At 39.6% G+C, this 20,941-nt stretch overlaps 2 protein-coding genes across 10 annotated transcripts in view; one reads left to right on the top strand and one right to left on the bottom strand.

Moving 5' to 3' along the window:
• szt2 (SZT2 subunit of KICSTOR complex) overlaps positions 1 to 3,144 on the top strand; it is a 110,546-nt gene extending 107,402 nt beyond the window's left edge. For all 8 annotated transcript variants that reach the window (XM_069522641.1, XM_069522643.1, XM_069522640.1 and 5 more), the window contains one exon: positions 61 to 3,144. In XM_069522641.1, coding sequence (XP_069378742.1) covers positions 61 to 204 — 144 coding nt within the window. In that variant the 3' untranslated portion in view covers positions 205 to 3,144. The remainder of the gene's footprint in view (positions 1 to 60) is intronic.
• Positions 1 to 9,906, bottom strand: part of hyi (hydroxypyruvate isomerase) — a 29,013-nt gene extending 19,107 nt beyond the window's left edge. Inside the window, exons 1-8 of one of the 2 annotated variants that reach the window (XM_020080942.2) lie at positions 9,657 to 9,906; positions 8,710 to 8,821; positions 7,116 to 7,230; positions 5,600 to 5,678; positions 4,012 to 4,061; positions 3,846 to 3,915; positions 3,613 to 3,747; positions 3,461 to 3,521 (exon numbers count right to left, since the gene is read on the bottom strand). In XM_020080942.2, coding sequence (XP_019936501.2) covers positions 3,461 to 3,521; positions 3,613 to 3,747; positions 3,846 to 3,915; positions 4,012 to 4,061; positions 5,600 to 5,678; positions 7,116 to 7,230; positions 8,710 to 8,821; positions 9,657 to 9,855 — 821 coding nt within the window. In that variant the 5' untranslated portion in view covers positions 9,856 to 9,906. The remainder of the gene's footprint in view (positions 1 to 3,460; positions 3,522 to 3,612; positions 3,748 to 3,845; positions 3,916 to 4,011; positions 4,062 to 5,599; positions 5,679 to 7,115; positions 7,231 to 8,709; positions 8,822 to 9,656) is intronic. The other variant, XM_069522646.1, reaches the window with a different exon arrangement.
• Positions 9,907 to 20,941: the final 11,035 nt, after the last annotated feature.

Below are 20,941 nucleotides of genomic sequence, written 5' to 3'. Positions count from 1 at the left end.
AATGATAATAAATTATGAATCTATTGTTGTTGCATAAATGTCATTTTCTTCCTCAAACAGAGTCTAAAGGTTGTGTTTCGTGAGCCACTGCCATCACAGCCACAGGCCGGCAGCAGCCCTCCTCCCCAGCTGGTGTCCATGTATCATCACCTGGAGTCTGTCATCAACACAGCTTGCTATAACCTTTGGACTGGACTGTTATAGTGGATCAGTGCTGGACCTACTGCAGCACATGTCTATGTGACCACAGTTAACTTGTAAAATCAGGAAGCAACAGTAGTATGAGATTCAAAAAACAATCTGAAAGCCAAAGACAGTTATCAGTTAGCTCACCTAGCCCTAAACAAGTCAGATAAAACTTAAAGTCTCCTAATTGGTGTGTCAGACCTTATTCTCTGGTGTTTTTGCTTTTAACTGCACAATCATGCATGCATGATAACCACATCTCAGAATACAGGTGAAATTAAACCCATACAGAATGGCAGCAGTATACATGTGTCACCATCTAGTGTTAAGTCAATGTTACATTTATGTAGGCGAGTGATGATCCCACCCTGATCTGACCCTCTAACCCTATTGGGGGAAAGAAATGCCTTAATCATGCAGGTGCAGAGTATGTATACTTTGTTAAGAAGCACGTACATCATAAGCATTTGGGCAGTTGAATGTTGTACTGTATGATGATACTGTGTTGTTTTTCTCTGTACACATATACTAAAACATACTATATACACTAAAATTACCGATAGTGTATTTCCTTGAGTGAGGCTAACAGGGTTTCCCAAATTATGAAACATCTCTAACATCTGAGGAAATTACATTTATGGAACAAAATACTAAGCTTCACTAAGCTTGTTTGTTTTGTTAACTCATACAACAAAACATAACAACTTCCATCCATTCATTATCTATACAGCTTTTTCTTTGAGGGTCACAGGGGGAGCTGGTGCCAGTCCCAGCAGACATTGGGCTAAAGGGGGTGTACACCCTTGACAGGTTACCAGCTTATTGCAGGGCTAACATACATAGACAAACTCCCATTTACACCTTTGGACAATTAAGGACAACGTGCAGGTTTCACACAGATAGACCCCGGCTGAACAGGGATCTGAAGCAGGAACCGTCTTGCTATGAGGCAACAGGGATAACCACCCCCAATATATATATGAGTTTCAAGTCAATGACCACGACTTGAAACTTATATTATTTTATTATATATTCACAATGTACAGATCAACAGTGTGTCCTTCCCACTGAAGATGCACGTAATCTGATCTGTCAGCAAGACCAGTCACAGTAAAATACTTCTCCAGTACTACTGAAACAAGAGCACCACATGGAACAGCTCAAACTGCACAATGCTCAATAGCAACCAGGCCAGTTAAGATCAGGCTTCATCCAGCAAAGACCACATATAGAATGAAATGGTGAACTCTTTAACTCTTTCTGTAATTTTTCAGCTACATTGATAAAGAGACAGTGTATCAATATTCAGGTCAGCGGGCAACTGATAATGTAATTTCAATGTAAATAACCTGAGCAACACATCGCAATGATGGAGAAATAAATTTGCACAACCTGTGAAAAGTGGAGGGGGACAAAGTCTGGGGCAGACAGTCTGGATTCCTCTGAGTCTCAGAGATCAGGTCTTGTTTGATCATTCACAGCAGTGAGCAATAATATGGAAAGCAAAAAAGATTGGTAAACAAAATGCTTTGAGGTTGGTGACCTCCCTGGAGTAGTATGCTATGACACACACTCTGATGAGGAGACATTTCGGTTTTCAGCAGTTTATAATTCGTCCTGAGACACATCACCAGTCAGTCATAAGCAACCAATAACAAACACTGACTATAAAACTGCACAAGTTTAATATTTGCAGTTTGATTAATAGGTCAGTTTTCTCTGATCTTGTGCCTTCTGATAGCATTTTGCTATCTTTTCATACCACATCAGTGTTTGGTATTTTATATTGACAGACAGCTGAGATGTCAGTACAGAGTGAAAGACTTAAGTTTAGATTTCTATCATTGACTTGCTTCCCACTTACACCCCACTGCCATAACTGCAGCCTTGAAGTGCCTTTCTCTGTTTGTTAATTTTTAATTCTCCAACCTTTGAAGTCATACTGTTGTCATTTCATCAGCTCTGCATATACAGCCTTTGGAAACATACCCTCCTGTTATGCAGTGAAAGTGCCCGAGTCACTTTGGATAACTGACAAAAATTGCCTTCCACCAGCAGGATAATGGGTCATATCAACTTACAAGGTGATTTGCATGATAGCCTGCAACATGTCATTAGCACAGTGTACCAAATCATGTTCAGGGTGATGAGTTTGACGTGTATTCTGAAACAGTGTGACTGGTACTCATCCTCAGTTTATAATAAGGCTTGAAACCAGCCTCATATAAGTGTTAAATCACAGCAATCGTCGGGATGTTACATATTCAAGCCATGTTTTTGCACATTTTCATTGAGAGGAAACTTTACACAGGTTTGAGCTTTATGCTTATAAATGAAGAGATTTTGAACAGAGCAGCATTCTCAGAGAATTCAGTCTAAATAGTAAACACTGGATATTAATGATGCAAATTTGAATTGCAACATGTTAGCCTTTAGCATTTTGATGCTGTAATATAAACACTGGACCCTCTCCAATTTCAGAGCCCATCTGCTATTGTATAAGCCTCTACAGGCGATATTTTGGGGCTTCTGGTGTGGATAGACGATATCCGGGCCAAGACTTGTTTGGCAAAACAAAAAACAGTGACACTTTCTGTTGGTGTTTCAGGTCCAGATGACAGGCTAATGTCTATTAAAAGCTTAATTTATCTGCACATTAATGCAGATAAATTAAAAAGTTGATCTATTTAAGTCAATGTGACCTGTATATTTTGCTCTCTACATGTACTGTTTACCTGCGGCCAAAAACGAAGCCTGCTCAAACTTGATTGGTCAAACTAGGGAGGGAAACCATACGACTTTTACAAAATCTTGTGCCTCGCTTACAGATTTTACATATTCACATGCAGAATCTGTTTATTAAGATTATGCCCTCCCCAACTGTATAATGTATATTATGTATGTACACAATACTTAATACAGTATGTTAAATTCTAAATAAACCAGTAGGATAAATAAGCGTGATGAATCATTTTTCCATCATCAGCTGTAGCTGATTATAATGTCAACTGTATATTCATTCTTAGCTTGTACACTGGGCCACACAAGACAGAAGCCAACACTGCACTCTCAACTCAAGTTAAGGCTGCCCGATTTATTGAATGATAACAATTCATGCCTCTATGATCTCATATTTTATACAATTACGATTATGTGACTAAGAACCTTACATCAAAGTAGACTGATGTTCAGTACATATACAAAATAATAATACATTTAATACTGTATATTTGAGACTTGGGTTGAAAAAAACTAAGCTTTGTGGTTGAATCACCTGGTCATCTCTTGCTGTGTCCAGTAATCTTTGATCCAACCCAGACCTTCCTCTGTGGAGCCTGAAGAGTGAAGAGTGATGATGATTATGCTTGTTTTTTCCCCTCAACCTGTTTCCTTTTATAGTATTAATTAAGTGAAAAGCTCACTGACCTAGTGGCTTGTATTCACAGCCAATGTATCCCTGGTAGCCATTGTTTTCCAGTGTCTTGAATAGGTAGTTGTAGTTGAGCTCTCCTTTACTGTCAGGCTCGTTCCTGCCTGGAACCTGAGCAATCTGTATATGACCTGTGAAACACAACCTCTTTTTTGACTGCTGCATCATGAGTTGTTCATCTGTATTACCTCCAGAGGCATGTAGATTTTTCAGTTTGATCAAATCTTACCAATTATAGGGAAATATTTGTTGATATTGTGTGTCAGGTTTCCATCCATTATTTGCCAGTGAAAGATGTCCTGAAAAAGTTCAGTTAAGTCAACATTTGTTACGTCAATCCATCCCTTGTGGTTTGTTATTTTTATTCAACTTATGATACATTTCACAGAACCCACCATTTGCAGCTTGATGTTTGGCTGTCCAACTTTTCCCAGTATAACAGCCGCTAAAGACACAAAAATGAGAATCAGCTGTGACAACTCTGGCAGTCAGCCAGACGTGCAGCTGTCAGACTAGACAGATGAAGTAAGATGCTGGTGTACTCAAACTGTACAGCATAAACTCTTCTGGCCACACTAATATAATCTGAGTAATTTCAATTTAGGAGTATTTAATGTGAGTAACTCAAGATTTAACAGTATTTGCTGTGTACGTCCATCAAAGTACTCACACAAACTTAAGTTACTTTTTCTTTGCAAAATAACAATTTTATTGATTGTGTTGACCAACAACCTTATATAAAATATGGCATGCAATTTTATAAATATTCTGTAAAAGAACATACATGTAAAACTATTTTTAAACGTCCATTTAAATGTTCTACTATCTAATAATGCTTCCAGGAGCAGAGGACATAGGAAATACTGATACTAAGCCTGTTTAACAGGTCCGCCTTGGACCGGCTCTTAGGGGACACATATACTATATATGTTACTGACTTGACTTCTTACTTGGAGTCTCGGTGCTTTATTGTTACAGATACAGGATCTGTGGCTGTATAGTGGATTGTGGTGGCATCTAATGCTGGATTATGATTCCAACTAGATTGCTTTGATGTACAATATGTCTGCCCACTTATACTAATTTCACTGGCAATACGGCTCTGATTACAATTGGCATTGCTGATCTCTGTCAGACATTTTCTGTTGGATAAAAACTTTAAATATTGATACACTTCTTTATTAATGATAGACCCTGTCTTTTCTATGAATTTCTTGTAAATATTGTCATTATAATGTAATGCAATTTGTTGACTCTACTCTAGTACATGTGACATCTATTGCACTTCTGTCCAAATTTTCATAATTAATTAATAAAACCTAAACCAACTACAATAAGTTTACACTAAATAATAGTTTCAGTGCCTATTACAGCAAAAAATACTCTCCAAAACTCCAAACTTGTAATCAACTGTCTCCCCACCACTGGGACCAGAGACAACCACAATGCCAGCTGATGGACTTGACACGCAATCAGTCAAACGAGGAGCATCCCCTTGTTTTCTGATGTATCCTGTGCATCACCAGGTGCTTCATTACGTTTGTGGTGGTCTTCCCTCCCTCTCTCAGCTCCCTGCTCTTGCTCAGACATGCTGCACGTCCCATTGTTCAAACCCTTTCACATGAAATACAGCTATACTTTCAAAAGTTAAGCTTTAGGAATTTAGCTGTAGTGTTGCCTCAAGTTTGAGGAATCAACTCACTAACTGTAAACTAACTTCATGTGATGCCAGAGCCATGGAGAAAGCGTTTTTCCACCAGGGTTAAGTGTAATATTAATTTAGCACATGCATTCATATTTAAGGGCTATACAGGAATCTACTCAAATCCAGCTTTTCTAAAACAAAGAGATTTTTGTCTTGACACAAAACCATTTTATTATTTTCTAACAGCATCAGATATAGAAAACAGCAATCAGTCTGTTCCTGAGTATAAGAACAAGTTGTACATACTGGTTAGTGATTGTGTTGTCTCAGTTTCTTACCCTGATGAGGACAATCCAGAAAATACCTGGGATCTGTAATCCTTGTGTTGATCGGTTCAACCAATCCAGTGATTCCTTCCTGTGAGGAACAGAGACATTTTCCCTCTAATTCAGATTAACATTGAGAGCATCATTAAAATAATAACCAGTATGCTCAATATTTTTTTTGCTGTTTTTAGTTTGTGCCCTGCCTTTTTCTCTTTTACTTTTTGTCACTTTGAGCAAACACAAGGTATGTTCTGGGAAGTTGCCTTCGTAAACTCTGCAATGCTGCTAATTGATGAATGAGTGTAAAAGGACTTATATTGTAGTATGACATTTCCCTTGTCATGACCAAACATGTAACCAAACAGTAATTGTGTGTCTCATTGATGGTTTTTTTTGTAAGAAAGAGAGTGAGCAGAGATGTAACTAGAGTATTATAGGCCTTGAGACCTTATGGGTCCTGAGGCACACAGTGAACAATAGTAGCCCGGAAGTTGGGTCCAGGGGCAGGTTTCACACCAAGGTGTGAAGCACCCTTGGAGAGCTCTGGAAGCTCTCCTTTGTCCTGAAGACAAACATGTGGTCAGGCTTTGGCTACACGTGTAGGCCCAACTATTGTTCACCAATAGTAGGTCCCATCACAAGAGATTCAACAATCACAACACCCCTGGCTGGCTATTCAAAAAAATTATTGTCAAGAATAATCAATATCAGATCTGCTGTTCCAAATCAATATCAAGTTCCACACCTTCTCATTCTGAGCTAAATACTGTTATCAGCAACCACAAAGACTTAGGGAAACACTCCTCTCCCTCCTTAACTGCATCTAGCTAAGGAATCGATTTAACATCCTGAATTCACACAACTTTCCTCCTCTGTCATACAGTCAGTGCTGTGAATTTGCCACCTCCTCCAAGTCTGATGGCCCAGTTTTTGACTACAGACAAACTCACCACGCATCTCAAGTGTTTCTCTATCTCTTTTTGTCTCTGCATTTGAAATTGTGGTGGACCTCCCTTCTAAGTTTGCCAGAATCCAGAGGCTTATCACCGACTATAACTAATGATAACCCATCCCACCAGGAGAGGCTGGTGTCCAGAGGCGGAGGTCTGGGTGTCAGACTCCATCTCATCTCTGCAGAACCAGGTGGATGACCCACAGAGTAGCTGTTGGATCCCACAGGCTTCACAAGACAATTCAGACATGCAAGATTACATACTTACTCTGTTTTCCCTGATAGAAACATTTGAAGACATTGCAGACAATATGTTTAAAATTAATATTAAATATTTTTCAGATCTCTTAATTTATTGAATGCACAAAGGCACACCATTTAATGTTGCCACGCTTATGGTATAATAATCACAACACTGTTGTTCAAATGAAAAATGCTACATAAATCATCCTACAAGCAATCACACAAAGCATGGGGTGCAGGTGCAGAAGAATGTGCTTAAGAATAATATACTGTTGTGATTTGGCACTATACAAATAATATTAAATTGAATGTCGGACAGAAAAAGTGACCTACTTTTGACAGGATATCAGCAGCATAGGTAAGGTTCTGTACAAAGACGGCCTCCATCTCCTTGACAACTGCTGTCCTTTGTGAACCCACAGGAACCCTTCCTGCCATCAGGTGGATCCTGATAATAGAAAATGGATGATGCACTGCTTCCACTACAACTGTTATGACAATCTGTCAAACAGGTAAATAGACAGGTAAATAACACCATCTAGTAGAACTTTACTTGATCATTTCAGGGTCAGGAGCCATTTTGAGACATGACCTGCAGGTAAAATCAGTAGAATTGGCTATGGTGTTTACCCGAAATTTGCCTAGCACACATGCACAACACAGCAGGAGGTTCTTTGCACAGATGCGTTTAAAACAGCCGGTGGAGCAGCAGGGTGCAGCAAATAGAAGCAGGAAGTGACATATTAACTCCGCTGCGGAGATCATGTGATTTACTTGACAATACACAGACACTGGTGTTGGCTCTTATCACCACACAATCTCTTGACATCTTTGTCATTGTCTTCTGTGTGTGTCACCGCATGTTCACCAGGATACATCAGCTTTGGATGCAAGTACATTTACCCATAATAAACCTACACTGGTTCACTGTTGCTACAGGCCATGACAAGAAAACCACACCCCTCAAATCTAACTGCAGGGTTTTCCATTGTATTAAAAGACATCAAGACAGGCACAAACATTTTAGTGCAGTGCCTTAGGAAAAAATAATATATGCTGAGAGGATTATTAATCGAGGACTGATCAAACACTGAGACTGATTACTGATGGAATTATATACATTTGCTCTGAGAGGAGCTGGTGCCCCTTTTTCATAACAAGTGCAAATTCATCGTAATGCTACATTACTGACTGGCTTTTTATTTTTCTTCTTTCACAGAACTGGTGTTTCTTCTGTTTCTTCCATTAAAGTTTTATCTCCAGTTTATATTTTTTCCTTATTTATCTATGTTGCATTGTGATTCTTTTTTAATTGTTCATGGGATTTATATTTGTAAACCTCATTGAACAGCCTTGCTGTTGACCTGACACTTGCTTATACACTAACCGGACACTCGCACACCTGTTCAGTTGCTTGTTAACACAAATAGCTAATCAGCCAATCACATGGCAGCAACTCAGTGCATTTAGATATCTAGACGTGGTGAAGACAACCTGCTGAATCTTCTGATACTTCCAGCAGGATAATGAACCATGTCACAAAGTTCACATTATCTCAAACTACTTTCTTGAACATGACGATGAGTTCACTGTAGTCCAGCGGCCTCCACAGTCACCAGACCTCAATCCAATAGAGCACCTTTGGGATGTGGTGGAACAGGAGATTCACATCATGGATGTGCAGCTGACAAATCTTCAGCAACTGTGTAATGCTATAATGTCAATCTGGACCAAAATCTCTGAGGAATGTTTCCAACACCTTGTTGAATCTATGCTACGAAGAATTAAGGCAGTTCTGAAGGCAAAAGGGGTCCAACCCGGTACTAGCAAGGTGTACCTAATAAAGTGGCCAGTGAGTGTATATTCCTTTGATATGCAAAAAGAATTATGTTATGCTCCACCCATCTTCACTTAGCTGATTCCTCACCTTTTGCAGTCCAAAGCTTTTGCATACTCTATGGCCATAACCAGACCCTGTCTGAACTCTGCCTCTCTTCCAGGAACTGATCCAAGACCAAGATCGCCTGCCTTCACATCTCCTGGAAAACACACACACATTCCATCATTACCACCAGCATTATCCTGGAATTATAACACGCCACAGATGTCCAGCTTTTAACTCAGGGTAAGGGGACTTTTTTTTTTTAAGTGCCATATTAAGCTATTGTTTATTATTAACACATATATCACATTAGGGCTCCAGACTAACTTTAACATTGGTTGCACCGGTGTGCCTCACTTTTTCATGAAGGTGCACTATAGCGCATAGTTTAGGTGCACCTACATTTTTTCACTGCTCCTTTTGACATTGCAATAATACACCTAATATTAATTTTTTTGACAGCTCCCATATACATTGGTAATTTTTTAATTAGGGCAAGGTCTAACAACTGATTTCCCAAATCAATTTGATTCAATATTTGATTAGATATCGCCAAATTCCTTGCACAGTTCAACATTGGTTTGAAATATCCTTAACTGAAATATATATATATATATTGTCTTAGAAATATATTGTCTTAGAAATTGAAAAAACACAACCAACACAAGATGATTTACGTGACCTTTTAAGTTTGTATTGTATTAGTATTGCGGCGTTTCCTCTAGGATTGTGTGCGTGTCTGCTCGTCTCGCTTCCCCTCTTGTCACTTGGACTGTGACGTCCTGACTGAGTGCGTTACGCTACGTCTCGAGTTGTGTGTGGCAGCTGAGCTGAGAGCGCAGTCTGAGCCAAAACATGGACAGCAGACACTGATACGGTAGAAACAAACTGGTGCTACATGTTTGCAGCAGTGGATCAGACAGTCTTGCGGGTCGCATAAAGCCCAGAGGCCGGAAGTTCTCCACCCCTGGATGAACCTGTGGGCAGTTTACCGGGAGGAGTGTTGATGAGCACCACCTCCACGCCTGCAGCCGCTCTGGCCCTCTGGAGCTCCTTCAAGTCGGAGTCGTAGAGCCAGGCTGCCTCCACAGCCTGGAAGCCAGCCGAGGCAGCGGCGTGTATTCTCTGGCTGAAGTCTGGCATCTCTGTGAACAACCAGGAAATATTAGCACAGAACTTCAGCGGAGCCATATTTGTTTCACCACACAGGGTCAGGCCCGCTAAGGCGGAAACAGAACAGTCAACTTTCAAAACAAAGCAGCACACGTCATGTCACAGAAAACTGATCCATGAAAACATTTGCAAATAATTAGTAATGGTTTTATTTTGAAAAAGTCAACGGATGTAGTATGTATGTTGCAACCTCAGTCTGTGGTTACAACCTCGACTTTTGACCACATACCTTGTGTGTCATTTGCCTTGCAGCGTGTTTCCTGTAATACCCGATTTCCCCCAAAGTGAACCAGGAGTTCATACTTATTATGCATTCTATAAATATGTACCTTAGATTTTCCTTTTGTCTAGCACTTTTAAAACAACAGAGCTTTGGGTCTTTTTATAAAATCTGTGTTGAAAAATGTGTTAATGTAAAAATGTGAGAACCCAATAAAAAAGTGCAAACACATTGTGATTTAGAAATTTCGAAAAACTGTAAGAATGAGTATTCATACATATCACTTGATAGAATGTTTATATATTTCATCCTGATTTGCTGCAGGTGAATTTTCCATTGTGGTTGCAGCTAAAAGTGTTGTTAGAAATAACAGCATCATACACAGAGTCTAAGTGCCTCATGCTTTAGAGAGAATATCTGAATTCATTATCAGTGAGTAACCAGTCAATTTCAGAAACTGAGTGCATGTGTAGATTATAATTCAATTATCGTCAGTGTTTTCACATAATTAACATTCAGTTACACGTCAATCATATTACAATCAATCAATTCTAGACAACATGTGACATTAAAATCACTTCTCATGAATGTACTCTGACAGTAACGTTGTTCGCTATAGCAGTTTCACATCTCTCCATTAAAGTTAAGTAGTCCTGTGTACTCAAGTAAACACCATTGCTATACAGTATGTAGCTGTGCATTTTCCATGATATTGTTGCATTATTGGCACGATGTAGCAAAATGAGAGATTATACCCCATTCATAAGTTAAAACTTTAGGTTGATGGGATGACAGCTGTATTTTAAACATGACATTTAAGTTTATGTCTAGTGAAGTCTGGTCAGTTGTCTTTTATTATGCAGTAAGCATTTACTCAATGTATGGGTTAGAAAACTAAGATGGTATTTTTAAGGTTTGTTATATACTTTAGCAAATACCTAAACAAATAAAGGAGGATTGAAATGTGGTGATTTCATATTGTGCACAATTAAACATATCAGATCATTATTACTTAAACTAAATTTGGTAAGTACTGTTCATTAGTGACTACCCAAACAAACACTACAGATTTATTTGTACAGTCAAATCTGTTATTTGTAGAAAAGAACATTTAAATATGTATGAGGGACATCATGAATCAAGAGAAGAAGGGGGCCCATTGAAACTGCTTGTGTATAGGGCTCAGAATCTTGTGCTTTGCCCCTGCTGCTGATATCAAACTGTTGAAAGCGTCTCTTCGCCCTTTTTATTTACCCTATGAATTCCAAAAGCTGTTGTAGACTTGCTCGATGGAGCACAAGGGGTAAGAGTCCACTGACCGTAGAGCTGGAACTGGGGTCAGCCGGACTGCTGACGGTGGAGCAGGAACTGGAGCAGGGGTCGGCCCGGCCACCAACCACGTTAGTGTGTCTCCAGATCCTCCAAATTAGCTTACAGGAATCCTCAGGAGGTGCACAGTTTGCTGCTTAGAGCCCATGCAGGTCAGCTCATTCACCAGCCCCCCGAATTCACAGACCTTTTTGAAAAAATATGCGTGGGTCCATGTCTGGTTGAGTCAATCAGTCATGATGTAGTGAAGGTTGTTATGGAACATATATGTTACACAAGCACAATAATATAAGTAATACAAACAGTAATAAATAAATAACAATAATAACTAAACAGTAATAACAGTTATACCAGTGTCCTTTATATATCCAGTAGTCTCTATTTGCACAGTACAAGAAAAGCCACACCCATAAACTGAAATAAAGATAATAATATCAATAATTGTGATTTTTTTAAGTCTTCATTTATTTCCAAAATTATACTGGAATTTACACCATGGCATCCATTTTACATAGACTAAATGTCTTTGCTTAAATGAATCCAATTTCGTAGAAATATTACTACACTGTCATCTACATAAGATCAAGTATTTATTTACGAAAATGGCTTTATGTTGCATCTGTAAATAGCTCAAGTACTTTCAATAGATAGATAGAAAATTACATGGTTATCTTTGCAATGACAATGAGGGGGACATTAACCCCCTGAAATCTGAACTTGGTCTGAAGTCAGTGCTGCAGTATTTCATTGTGCCTGAGCTCATTATCAAACCAGTGATATGCACCTATATAAGCAAACCCCCACGGGCACTCATTCTGCTTGTTACACACAGAGATGATCTACTAATGTATGAAGAAAAAACACATTTCACCTCCTCTGCAGAAAGGTGTTACCCATTAAGCTCAGTTCACGGTACAGAAACCTTAGATCAATTGTCCAGTAACCAAAAAGTCCTTTATCAGAGCCAAATCTGTGTTCAATCAGCAGTTGGCAAATACTGTCGGTGAACTCTTCAAAGACACAACTCAAGGAGTTTGCCATGCCCACAGGAGGTGGCAATTCCCCACAAATCCGACTAGAAATTAGGTGTAATGTTAAACAAAGGTTTTGCATTCAATTCCACTAGGAGTAGACATCCAGCTGTACTTAAAAACAATGCACTGTGGTAAAATTGAAGTCATTTATAATAAGAAATAACAATAGATTATTAATAACTCATTAATAATAACAGCCACTTTAAATGCTCAAAGTGTTACTAGTGTTAAGAAGCAGTGTAAATGCTGGGTTTCAAATTGAATTTGAATGACAGGGCTGTAACACTTAGATGACACCATTGAGGCATGTTATGTTTTTTTTCTGGGATGGATTTTCATTTTCGGTTATCTATGCCTTTAAGGACAGAGGATTCGTCAGCACAAGCAGCAACGACACAGTCTTGGCAGTGTATTCATCAACACGAAAACGAAGGACCCCTTCCGGTACTGCTGAATGTGCTCTACTAGCCTCCTCCCTCAATCAATCAATCAATCAAATTTTATTTTCATAGCCCATATTCACAAATCACAATTTGTCTCATAGGGCTTTACGAAGGTGTGACGTCCTCTGTACTTAACCCTGGGCAAGAGTAACAGAACACAGACAAAAACTAATGTAGAATCCTCAGAGAGAGCCACATGTGAGGGATCCCTATCCCAGGATGGACAGAAGTGTAATAGATGCCACATGTGATGGAGAATATCAAAAAAATAAGAATGATTACAGCATTGGTTAGGTTCCAAACTCCAGTGTGAATTACCTAAGAGTTATCATTGATGAAGATCTGTCACTTACCCAACACATAAGTCAAACCTCCAGACTAGCTTTCTTTCATCTGCGTAATATAAAGAGAATCAGACACATCCTGTCAAAACAGGATTCTGAAAAACTGATTCATGCCTTTATTACGTCTAGGCTAGACTACTGCAACTCCCTATTATCAGGTGGTCCCAGCAGATCCTTAAGAACCCTCCAGCTAGTGCAGAATGCTGCTGCACGAGTACTGACAGGAACCAGAAGACGGGATCACATTACTCCTGTTTTAGCTTCACTTCATTGGCTCCCTGTTAAACAGAGGATAGAGTTCAAAATCCTCCTACTGACTTATAAGGCCCTCAACAATCAGGCCCCACCATATATTAATGAGCTTTTAACCCCTTACTGCCCCCACAGACCACTTCGCTCCCTAAACTCTGGACTCCTTGTAGTGACTAGAGTTACTAAGAGTAGAATGGGTGGTAGAACTTTTAGTTACCAAGCTCCTCTCCTTTGGAACCAGCTCCCACTCTCAGTGAGGGAGGCAGACACAGTCTCTACATTTAAGGCTAGACTTAAAACCTTCCTTTTTGATAAAACTTTTAGCTCAACCCTGAACCATAGTTATCCATAGCTATGCTGCTATAGGCCTACACTGCTGGGAGATCACCCATCAGGCACCAGCACCTTCTATCTTCCTCTCTCTTCTTCACTCTCTGCCTGGTTTATTTTGTTATATCTTATTACATATCTCTAACTCTTTGGGTCTTCTCCCCCCCTCCTTGGTCCATACTGTGCGGCTCTCCGGAGCCCGTCCTGGCTCGGGTCCTGATGAGGGATGGGCCTAGTGAGGTCGCCGGTCTTTCGCAGGGCTGACATGGAGGGTCACGCAACCACCAGCACTCCCACCTGAGGACCTCCCACCTCTGGAGCCATGGGTCCTATTACTGCGCATGTGAACCATGAGGGAGGCAGGAGTGCCCGGGGGGACCAACGCGCCCTTGGAAGACCATGCAAACATCCATGTGGAGATTCCCGGGCTGGATTCAAGCCCCTGACCTGACACTGTGACTCTAACCCCCCCTTCATTTCCTTTTGTTCCCCTATATTACTTGTTATTTCTCCATCACCCCAACCAGTCCTGGCAGAGGCCTTCCACACCGAGCCCTGTTCTGCCGGAGGTTTCTTCCACCTGGGAGTTTTTCCTCCCCGCTGTTGCTCATGCTTGCTCGGTGTGGAACAAGTTGGATTTTGTTTTTCTTAAGATCATGGACTTTTGTGCAGCACCCTGAGACTACTGTTTATTGGGATACCGTGCTAGATAAATAAATTTGATTGATTGATTTGAAAAGCTCCATGTGTCATGTGTCCCTCGACATTCTAAACCTATAGCAGCATATTTAAGAGCAGATCTAAGACAAGCCTGGACCAGCTCTAACTATAAGCTTGATCATAAAGAGAGGTTTTAAGCCTACTCTTAAATGTAGAGAGGGTGTCTGCCCCTTGAACTGAAACTGGGAGATGATTCCACAGAAAAGGAGCTTGATAGTTGAAAGCTCTGGCTCCTACTCGACTTTTAGAGACTCTAGGGACAACAAGTAAGCCTGAATTCTGGGAGCGCAGTGCTCTAGTAGGGTGATAAGGTACTATGAGCTCTTTAAGGTATGATGATGCCATATTATTAAGGGCGAGTAGGTGAGGAGGAGAATTCTATTCTCTATTTGACTGGAAGCCATTATAGTGAAGCTAATACGGGAGAATTGTGATCTCTTTTCCTGGTTCTTGTTAGGACGTGTGCTGCATCATTTAGGACAAGCTGCAGGGTCTTCAATGACTTACTGCTCAAGCCTGATAATAATGAATTACAATAATCAAGTCTGGATGTGACAAAGACATGGACTAGTGTTTCTGCATCTGGACATGGACATGTCTGATTTTTGAGATATTACGTAAGTGAAAGAAGGCGGTCCTAGAAATCGGTTTTAAGTGAGAATCAAAGAACAAATCAGGATCAAAGATGACTCCCAATTTCCTGACCGTTTAATTGGAAGCAAGGGCAATGTCATCTAACACAGCTATATCATTAGATAATCTCTAAGGTGTTTAGGGCCCAGTATTAGAACCTTTGTTTTATCTGAGTTTAATAAGAGAAAATTGTGGTTCATCCAGGTTTTTATGTCCTTGAGACATGCTTGAAGTTTAGTTAATTGTTGTCACTGTTCTGGTTTTATTGAGTATAACTGGGTGTCATCCGCATAGCAGTGGAAATTTACAGAGTGTGTCCTGGTTATGTTTCCTCGTGGAAGCATATATAATGAGAATAAAATTGGGCCGAGCACAGAACCCTGTGGAACACCGTGGTTAACTTTGGTGCGCACAGATGACTCATCATTGATTTGCACAAATTGGAATCGATCTGAAAAATAGTATTTAACCAGTTTAGGGCGGTTCCTTTAATGCCAATTAGCTCTTCTAATCTCTGTAATAGAATTTGATGATCAATAGTGTTGAATGCTGCACAACGATCTAACAGGACAAGGACAGACACAAACCCTTGATCTGAAGCTATTAGAAGGTCATTAGTGACTTTTGCCAAGGCTGTCTCTCTGCTGTGATGAGCTCTAAACCCTGACTGAAGGTCTTCATATACATTACTTTCCTGGAGAAACTCACAGAGCCGATTGGCTACAACCTTCTCAAGGATTTAGACAGGAAAGGGAAGTTGGATATTGGTCTGTAATTGGCTAAAACCTCCGGGTCCAGGGTGGGTTTTTGAGAAGGGGTTTGATTTGATTTTGATGTTAAAGGACTGTGGTAAATATCCTGATGATAATGATAGATTGATTATATTCAGTAAAGTTATATTAATTAGGGGTAACATTTAGAGTTATTTTGTAGGAATGAGATCTAAGCTACAAGTTTAGAAGTTGAGATTGTTGTGGTCAGCTGATCAAGGGTTATCAGAGAGAAGCTGTCTAAGTAATTGGTATATTCTCAGCTGTTTCTGAGATTTCTGTGCTTGATGGTGTATTAATTTCAACTGAGGGAAGGAGATGGTAGATTTTACTTATAATAGTTAGAATTGTATCATCAAAGAAGGTCATAAAGACATTGCTATTCAGGGATGGAGGGATACTGGGTTGAATGGAGGTGTGACTCTGTTAGCCTGGCTACAGTGATGAAGTGCTCTACCTACCATTGAGATTGGGTCTCGCCGCCAACACAAATCTCGCGGGAGCGGGCGGTTTGAAGTTTGAAGCGGGTGGGAATGGTCAGCTAAAAAAACACTGTGGGATCAGGATTTAGCCTAGCGACAGGATGGAGTCAACAAATGATGTGGAAAAGAAGCTCAAACAAGGTCTTTACAACATAAAAAAAAAGCAAGGCAAAAAAACAACCCCATGAATCTCTTTATTAATAGCTCATAAAATGATGTGTTTTCTCCTGCGGGACGAGTTTTGCGGGTGCGGGCGGGGGTGGACATACACATAGCGGGAGCAGGCGGAAGTGTATCACACACGTTGCGGTTGCGGGCGGTAATGGTCAGAAATTCAGCGGGAGCGGGATAAAGAAAACAGTAGAGCAGGGCTCTAACCTGGGGTTATTTTTATTTTCCTCTATTATTGTAGAGTAGTAAGCAGATATTGCTTTGTGGAGGGCCTTCTTATATGCTTCAACGCTATATTTTAATGCTAGGTGATTTTCAACACAGTTGTTGGACTGCCACTTCCTTTCTTGTTTTCTTGATGCTTGTTTTAATTCATATGTGTTTGAATTATACCAGGGAGTTTATTTACTGTTTTACACGCTTCTTTTTTAGAGGCGCTATGGAGTCTAATGTTAGTCATAATGAGTTTACAGAGCTATTGACAAGATCCTCAATCTCAGTGGAGCTAGGGTTTTTAAAGAATTTTTTGGTTATGTCGACGGATAATACAGGGTTAAATGTAATTGGAATTATTTCCTTAAATTTAGCTGCAGCATTATCAGGTAGACATCTAGAAAAGCATTTTTTCATTAATGGCATGTAATCTGATGGTCTGAGGTTATCAAATTATGGTCTGATAGAATCGGATTATGTGGAAGTACTATTAGATGTTCAATTTTGACACTGTATGATATTAGAAGGTGACGTGTGTGGTTACAACAATGAACAGGTTGGTGAACACACTTACTGAAACCAATTGAATCTAATGCTGAAATAAATGCAGCACTAAGGCTATCATTATTATTGTCTACATGAATATTGAAGTCAACGACAAACTTTATCTGTTTTCAGGACTAGGCTTGATAAAGATTCAGAATAAGCCCCAGGAGCACAGTAAACTACAGCAAATATGATTGGCTGCCGTGATTTCTTGGGTGGGTGTGGAAGACATAGAACAAGACTTTCAAATGAGTTGTAGTTTAGTTTGGGTTTAGGATTAATTAATAGACTGGAGTTAAAAATAGCAGCAACTCAGCCAGAATCTCTGGGAATGTGTGTATTTATATGACTGGGGGAGTAGATTCATTTAGGCTGACATATTCTTTAGGATGCAGCCAGGTCTCATTGACGGACAATCAATCAATATTGTGATCAGAGACTATTTCATTTTCTAAAATAGCCTTTGATGATAGTGATCTTATGTTTAAGAGTACACATTTAATTGTCTTTGTTGTTTTTTTGCAAAGGTTGTGTTAATTTTTTAAATTATTTTGTGTGGAATTCTCTCTCTGTTCGTGATAATTTAAATAATTGAGTGGGACAGGGGACAGACACAGTCTCTATGGGGTTGTGCTTGTATGAACTCCTTGCCCACAAACCCCCAGCCTGGGCCATCCAAAAGGTATTTTTGGCTAAGAAAGCAGCACACTGAGGAAGTTTTCCCTCAAGAACTGATAATACAACTGGGCTAATCAAGCTAGATGAAGCAAAAGACTGTTAAATTTCATCAGTGTGATGTAATATAGGTTTGACTTATGTTGTTATGATATATTGGTTATTGAAATTTGATTATAGTTATGTTATGTTTTACACAAAGACTCAGGGTATTTCTTATGCCAGGGACACACTGGAGGCGGAAGCGCCAAGCTCCAAGAAATGCTGTCCGCTTCCTTTCCATGCCCATGTTAATCAACTGGGCAGTTCACATCAGCAGTGAAGTGCCCTGAAGCGCTGCGGCCAGCTCGCGCTCTGCAGCAATGGTTTCGGCTTCTGTTCTGTTCTAATTTTTTCTACTCGTCGTGAGCAAATCGAGCCAGAAAACACACTGAAAATTGGTTTATAACGATATAAATTATATATTATATATGATATAAATGATCAAATATGCATCCCATACTTCTGAGTTTTCCTTCTCTTCTCCTGGAGTTTCAATTTCCCCGACATAATGAAATTTCCCCGTCTGCCCATCCATTGTAATGAACTTAGCCAGACGGCTGCTCGCACACGAATTGACACTTCACAACGCTTCCACCTTCGGTGTGTTCCTAGCATTGGCATGCAACTAATAACTCTCTTTAACATGGCACCAGTGCCATCTCCACCAAACAACACACAAATGTGGCCATGTGTCCATTTGTACAGCAGCCGTTTCAAACCACATATGCACACACACACACACACACACACACACACCTCTATAAAGTGAATATATTTTATGTTGTGTATTTTTTACTTTTATTATTTCTATAATAAAAACTTTGCTTCAACACATTATCTGCTTATTAATGTTGTATAATGTGAATTTTCCCAAACTCTGCAGTGTCAAGAACCTAGCTGCTGATATTGCATTTTTTGTTAAAATTGTTAATTGAATTATTAATTAAAGTTGAGATTGAATCAATACATTTCCTTTTCTTTTTCCTCTTGAAGGACGGTGCCATGAGGTATCTTTTAATATCAACAAATCTTATTATTTGATATTAATATTTTTGGACACAAAAGCATTGCATACATGGTACCCTGCTGAGAGTACTGTCACAACACACCTGATGGATGTGCTGGCAGTGTGTGTGTGTGTGTGATCACTGTGTGAATGTGTATGTGAGTGGGTAAATGGCAGAACTGTACTGTGAAGTGCTTTCAATAGTCATCAAGACTAGAAAAGTGCTTTATAAATACAAACCATTTTGAATTGTGCATTTTAGGTCAAAGGGTAACTTATGGACATAATGACATAATGGACATAATGAAATGTCCTATTTCTTTATGATTGCTGTTGCTGCTGGTTGGCAAATAAACTACTCAGAGATGTTCCCAGAAAGTGTGTCTGTTCTACACAACACGATGCAGAGTTAGACCCAACCTGAGTAATACAGAACCCTGGACTTGAGAGGTAGCTATACAGAATTAATTTTATATTTTACATCTGTTTGTCTTACTGTAGCATGGCAAAAAGTCTTTGGTTAAAAGGTCTGTGACAACTTAGACAAGTCAATCTAGACTGAGATACAGTTCCCCAAAAAAGGTTTGAGTTCAGACTTCACCTCGACCCTGCATAGCATGACTCCCTCCCAACGCCGCCCCCCCCCCCCCCAAAAAAAAACAAAAAATGTATGCACTTGTATGTTCGTATGATGAGCACTTCAATCATAGCACTTATGCACTTAAAGAATATTTCACAAATAGCAGTTACGATCCTCAGATGAGGGCTTGACAATAGTTTCTATTTTTCGTTTTACCCCATAGACGGTGATATGTTGTGGTTTCTCTCTTGTGACAAATGCGCTTATTGTAAGTCGCTTTGGACAAAAGCGTTTGCTAAATGCCCTAAATGTAAATGTAAATGTAAGAGCACTCAATCTGAAGCTGTTTGTGTGTGTGTTAGGCTTGGTAGAAAAACCAGATGATACATATCATACTGCCAGTGGCAAAGAAGAAAATAATCATCAGTGCATGGACTTTTATGAAAACATTAAAGTTTGTTTGGAAGAGCAAACATTTCAGTTTTGGCCCTCAAGGCTGCTTGGGGGCATATTGAGAGAATGATCTCAACCCAGTGACTTGTGTCAGACATGTCATCTACTGGCACTGCATCATCTCTCCCCAGGAAGAAGTAAATAGTGCACATTAATTCTGATGCTGTTAAGCTCAGTCATTGTACATCAAATTAATTTCTACATATCAGTAGAGGGTATTTTCAGTGTGTGTTCATTACACCTTCCACTGATTATGGAAAGACATATGGACCACTTTTTAACACACTGTGTCCCTTTCTCTTTTCATATAGATTGAGCGACCAGCTGAAGGGTTGATAGGCTCTGTGCAAAACTGCCCAGGGACAGCAATAGGAAGCCTCCATGGTCACCCAAGCAGAATAATCACAGCCACATTTGTTTGGTGTCTGCTGCACAGCTGTAAATAACATGTCTCACTAAATTCCCAAAACAGAATTAGGTGTTTGGTTCAGCTCCAGCTCCCAGCAGCTCAATATGACATACAGTACATCAAATGAACTTATGTGATGTTTATATATATTTATAAATCTATGTTAAATCTGAAACAATAGTTACCCCTATCACAACAAGTCTTTATTATTTCCATTGTGGTTCTCCAGCACACAATAACATACGATTCAATTAAATTTGTATAGCACCTAATCAACATACTCTCATCAAACATCTCAAGGCTCTTTAGTAACCTTACAAATCATAAAGAAACCCAACAGTTTAAATTTCAATTTCAATGTCTTTGTCATTGTACAGTGCACACCGAAATTAAGTGTCTCCAATGGATCACACATATACACACACACACCAAATAGTGGATCACATACACAC

Source organism: Paralichthys olivaceus, chromosome 3 (genome assembly GCF_024713975.1).
Source record: "Paralichthys olivaceus isolate ysfri-2021 chromosome 3, ASM2471397v2, whole genome shotgun sequence".
Taxonomy (NCBI): domain Eukaryota; kingdom Metazoa; phylum Chordata; class Actinopteri; order Pleuronectiformes; family Paralichthyidae; genus Paralichthys; species Paralichthys olivaceus.
The sequence above is the reverse complement of the archived record's forward strand: the minus strand, read 5'-3'. Positions and strand labels throughout refer to the sequence as shown.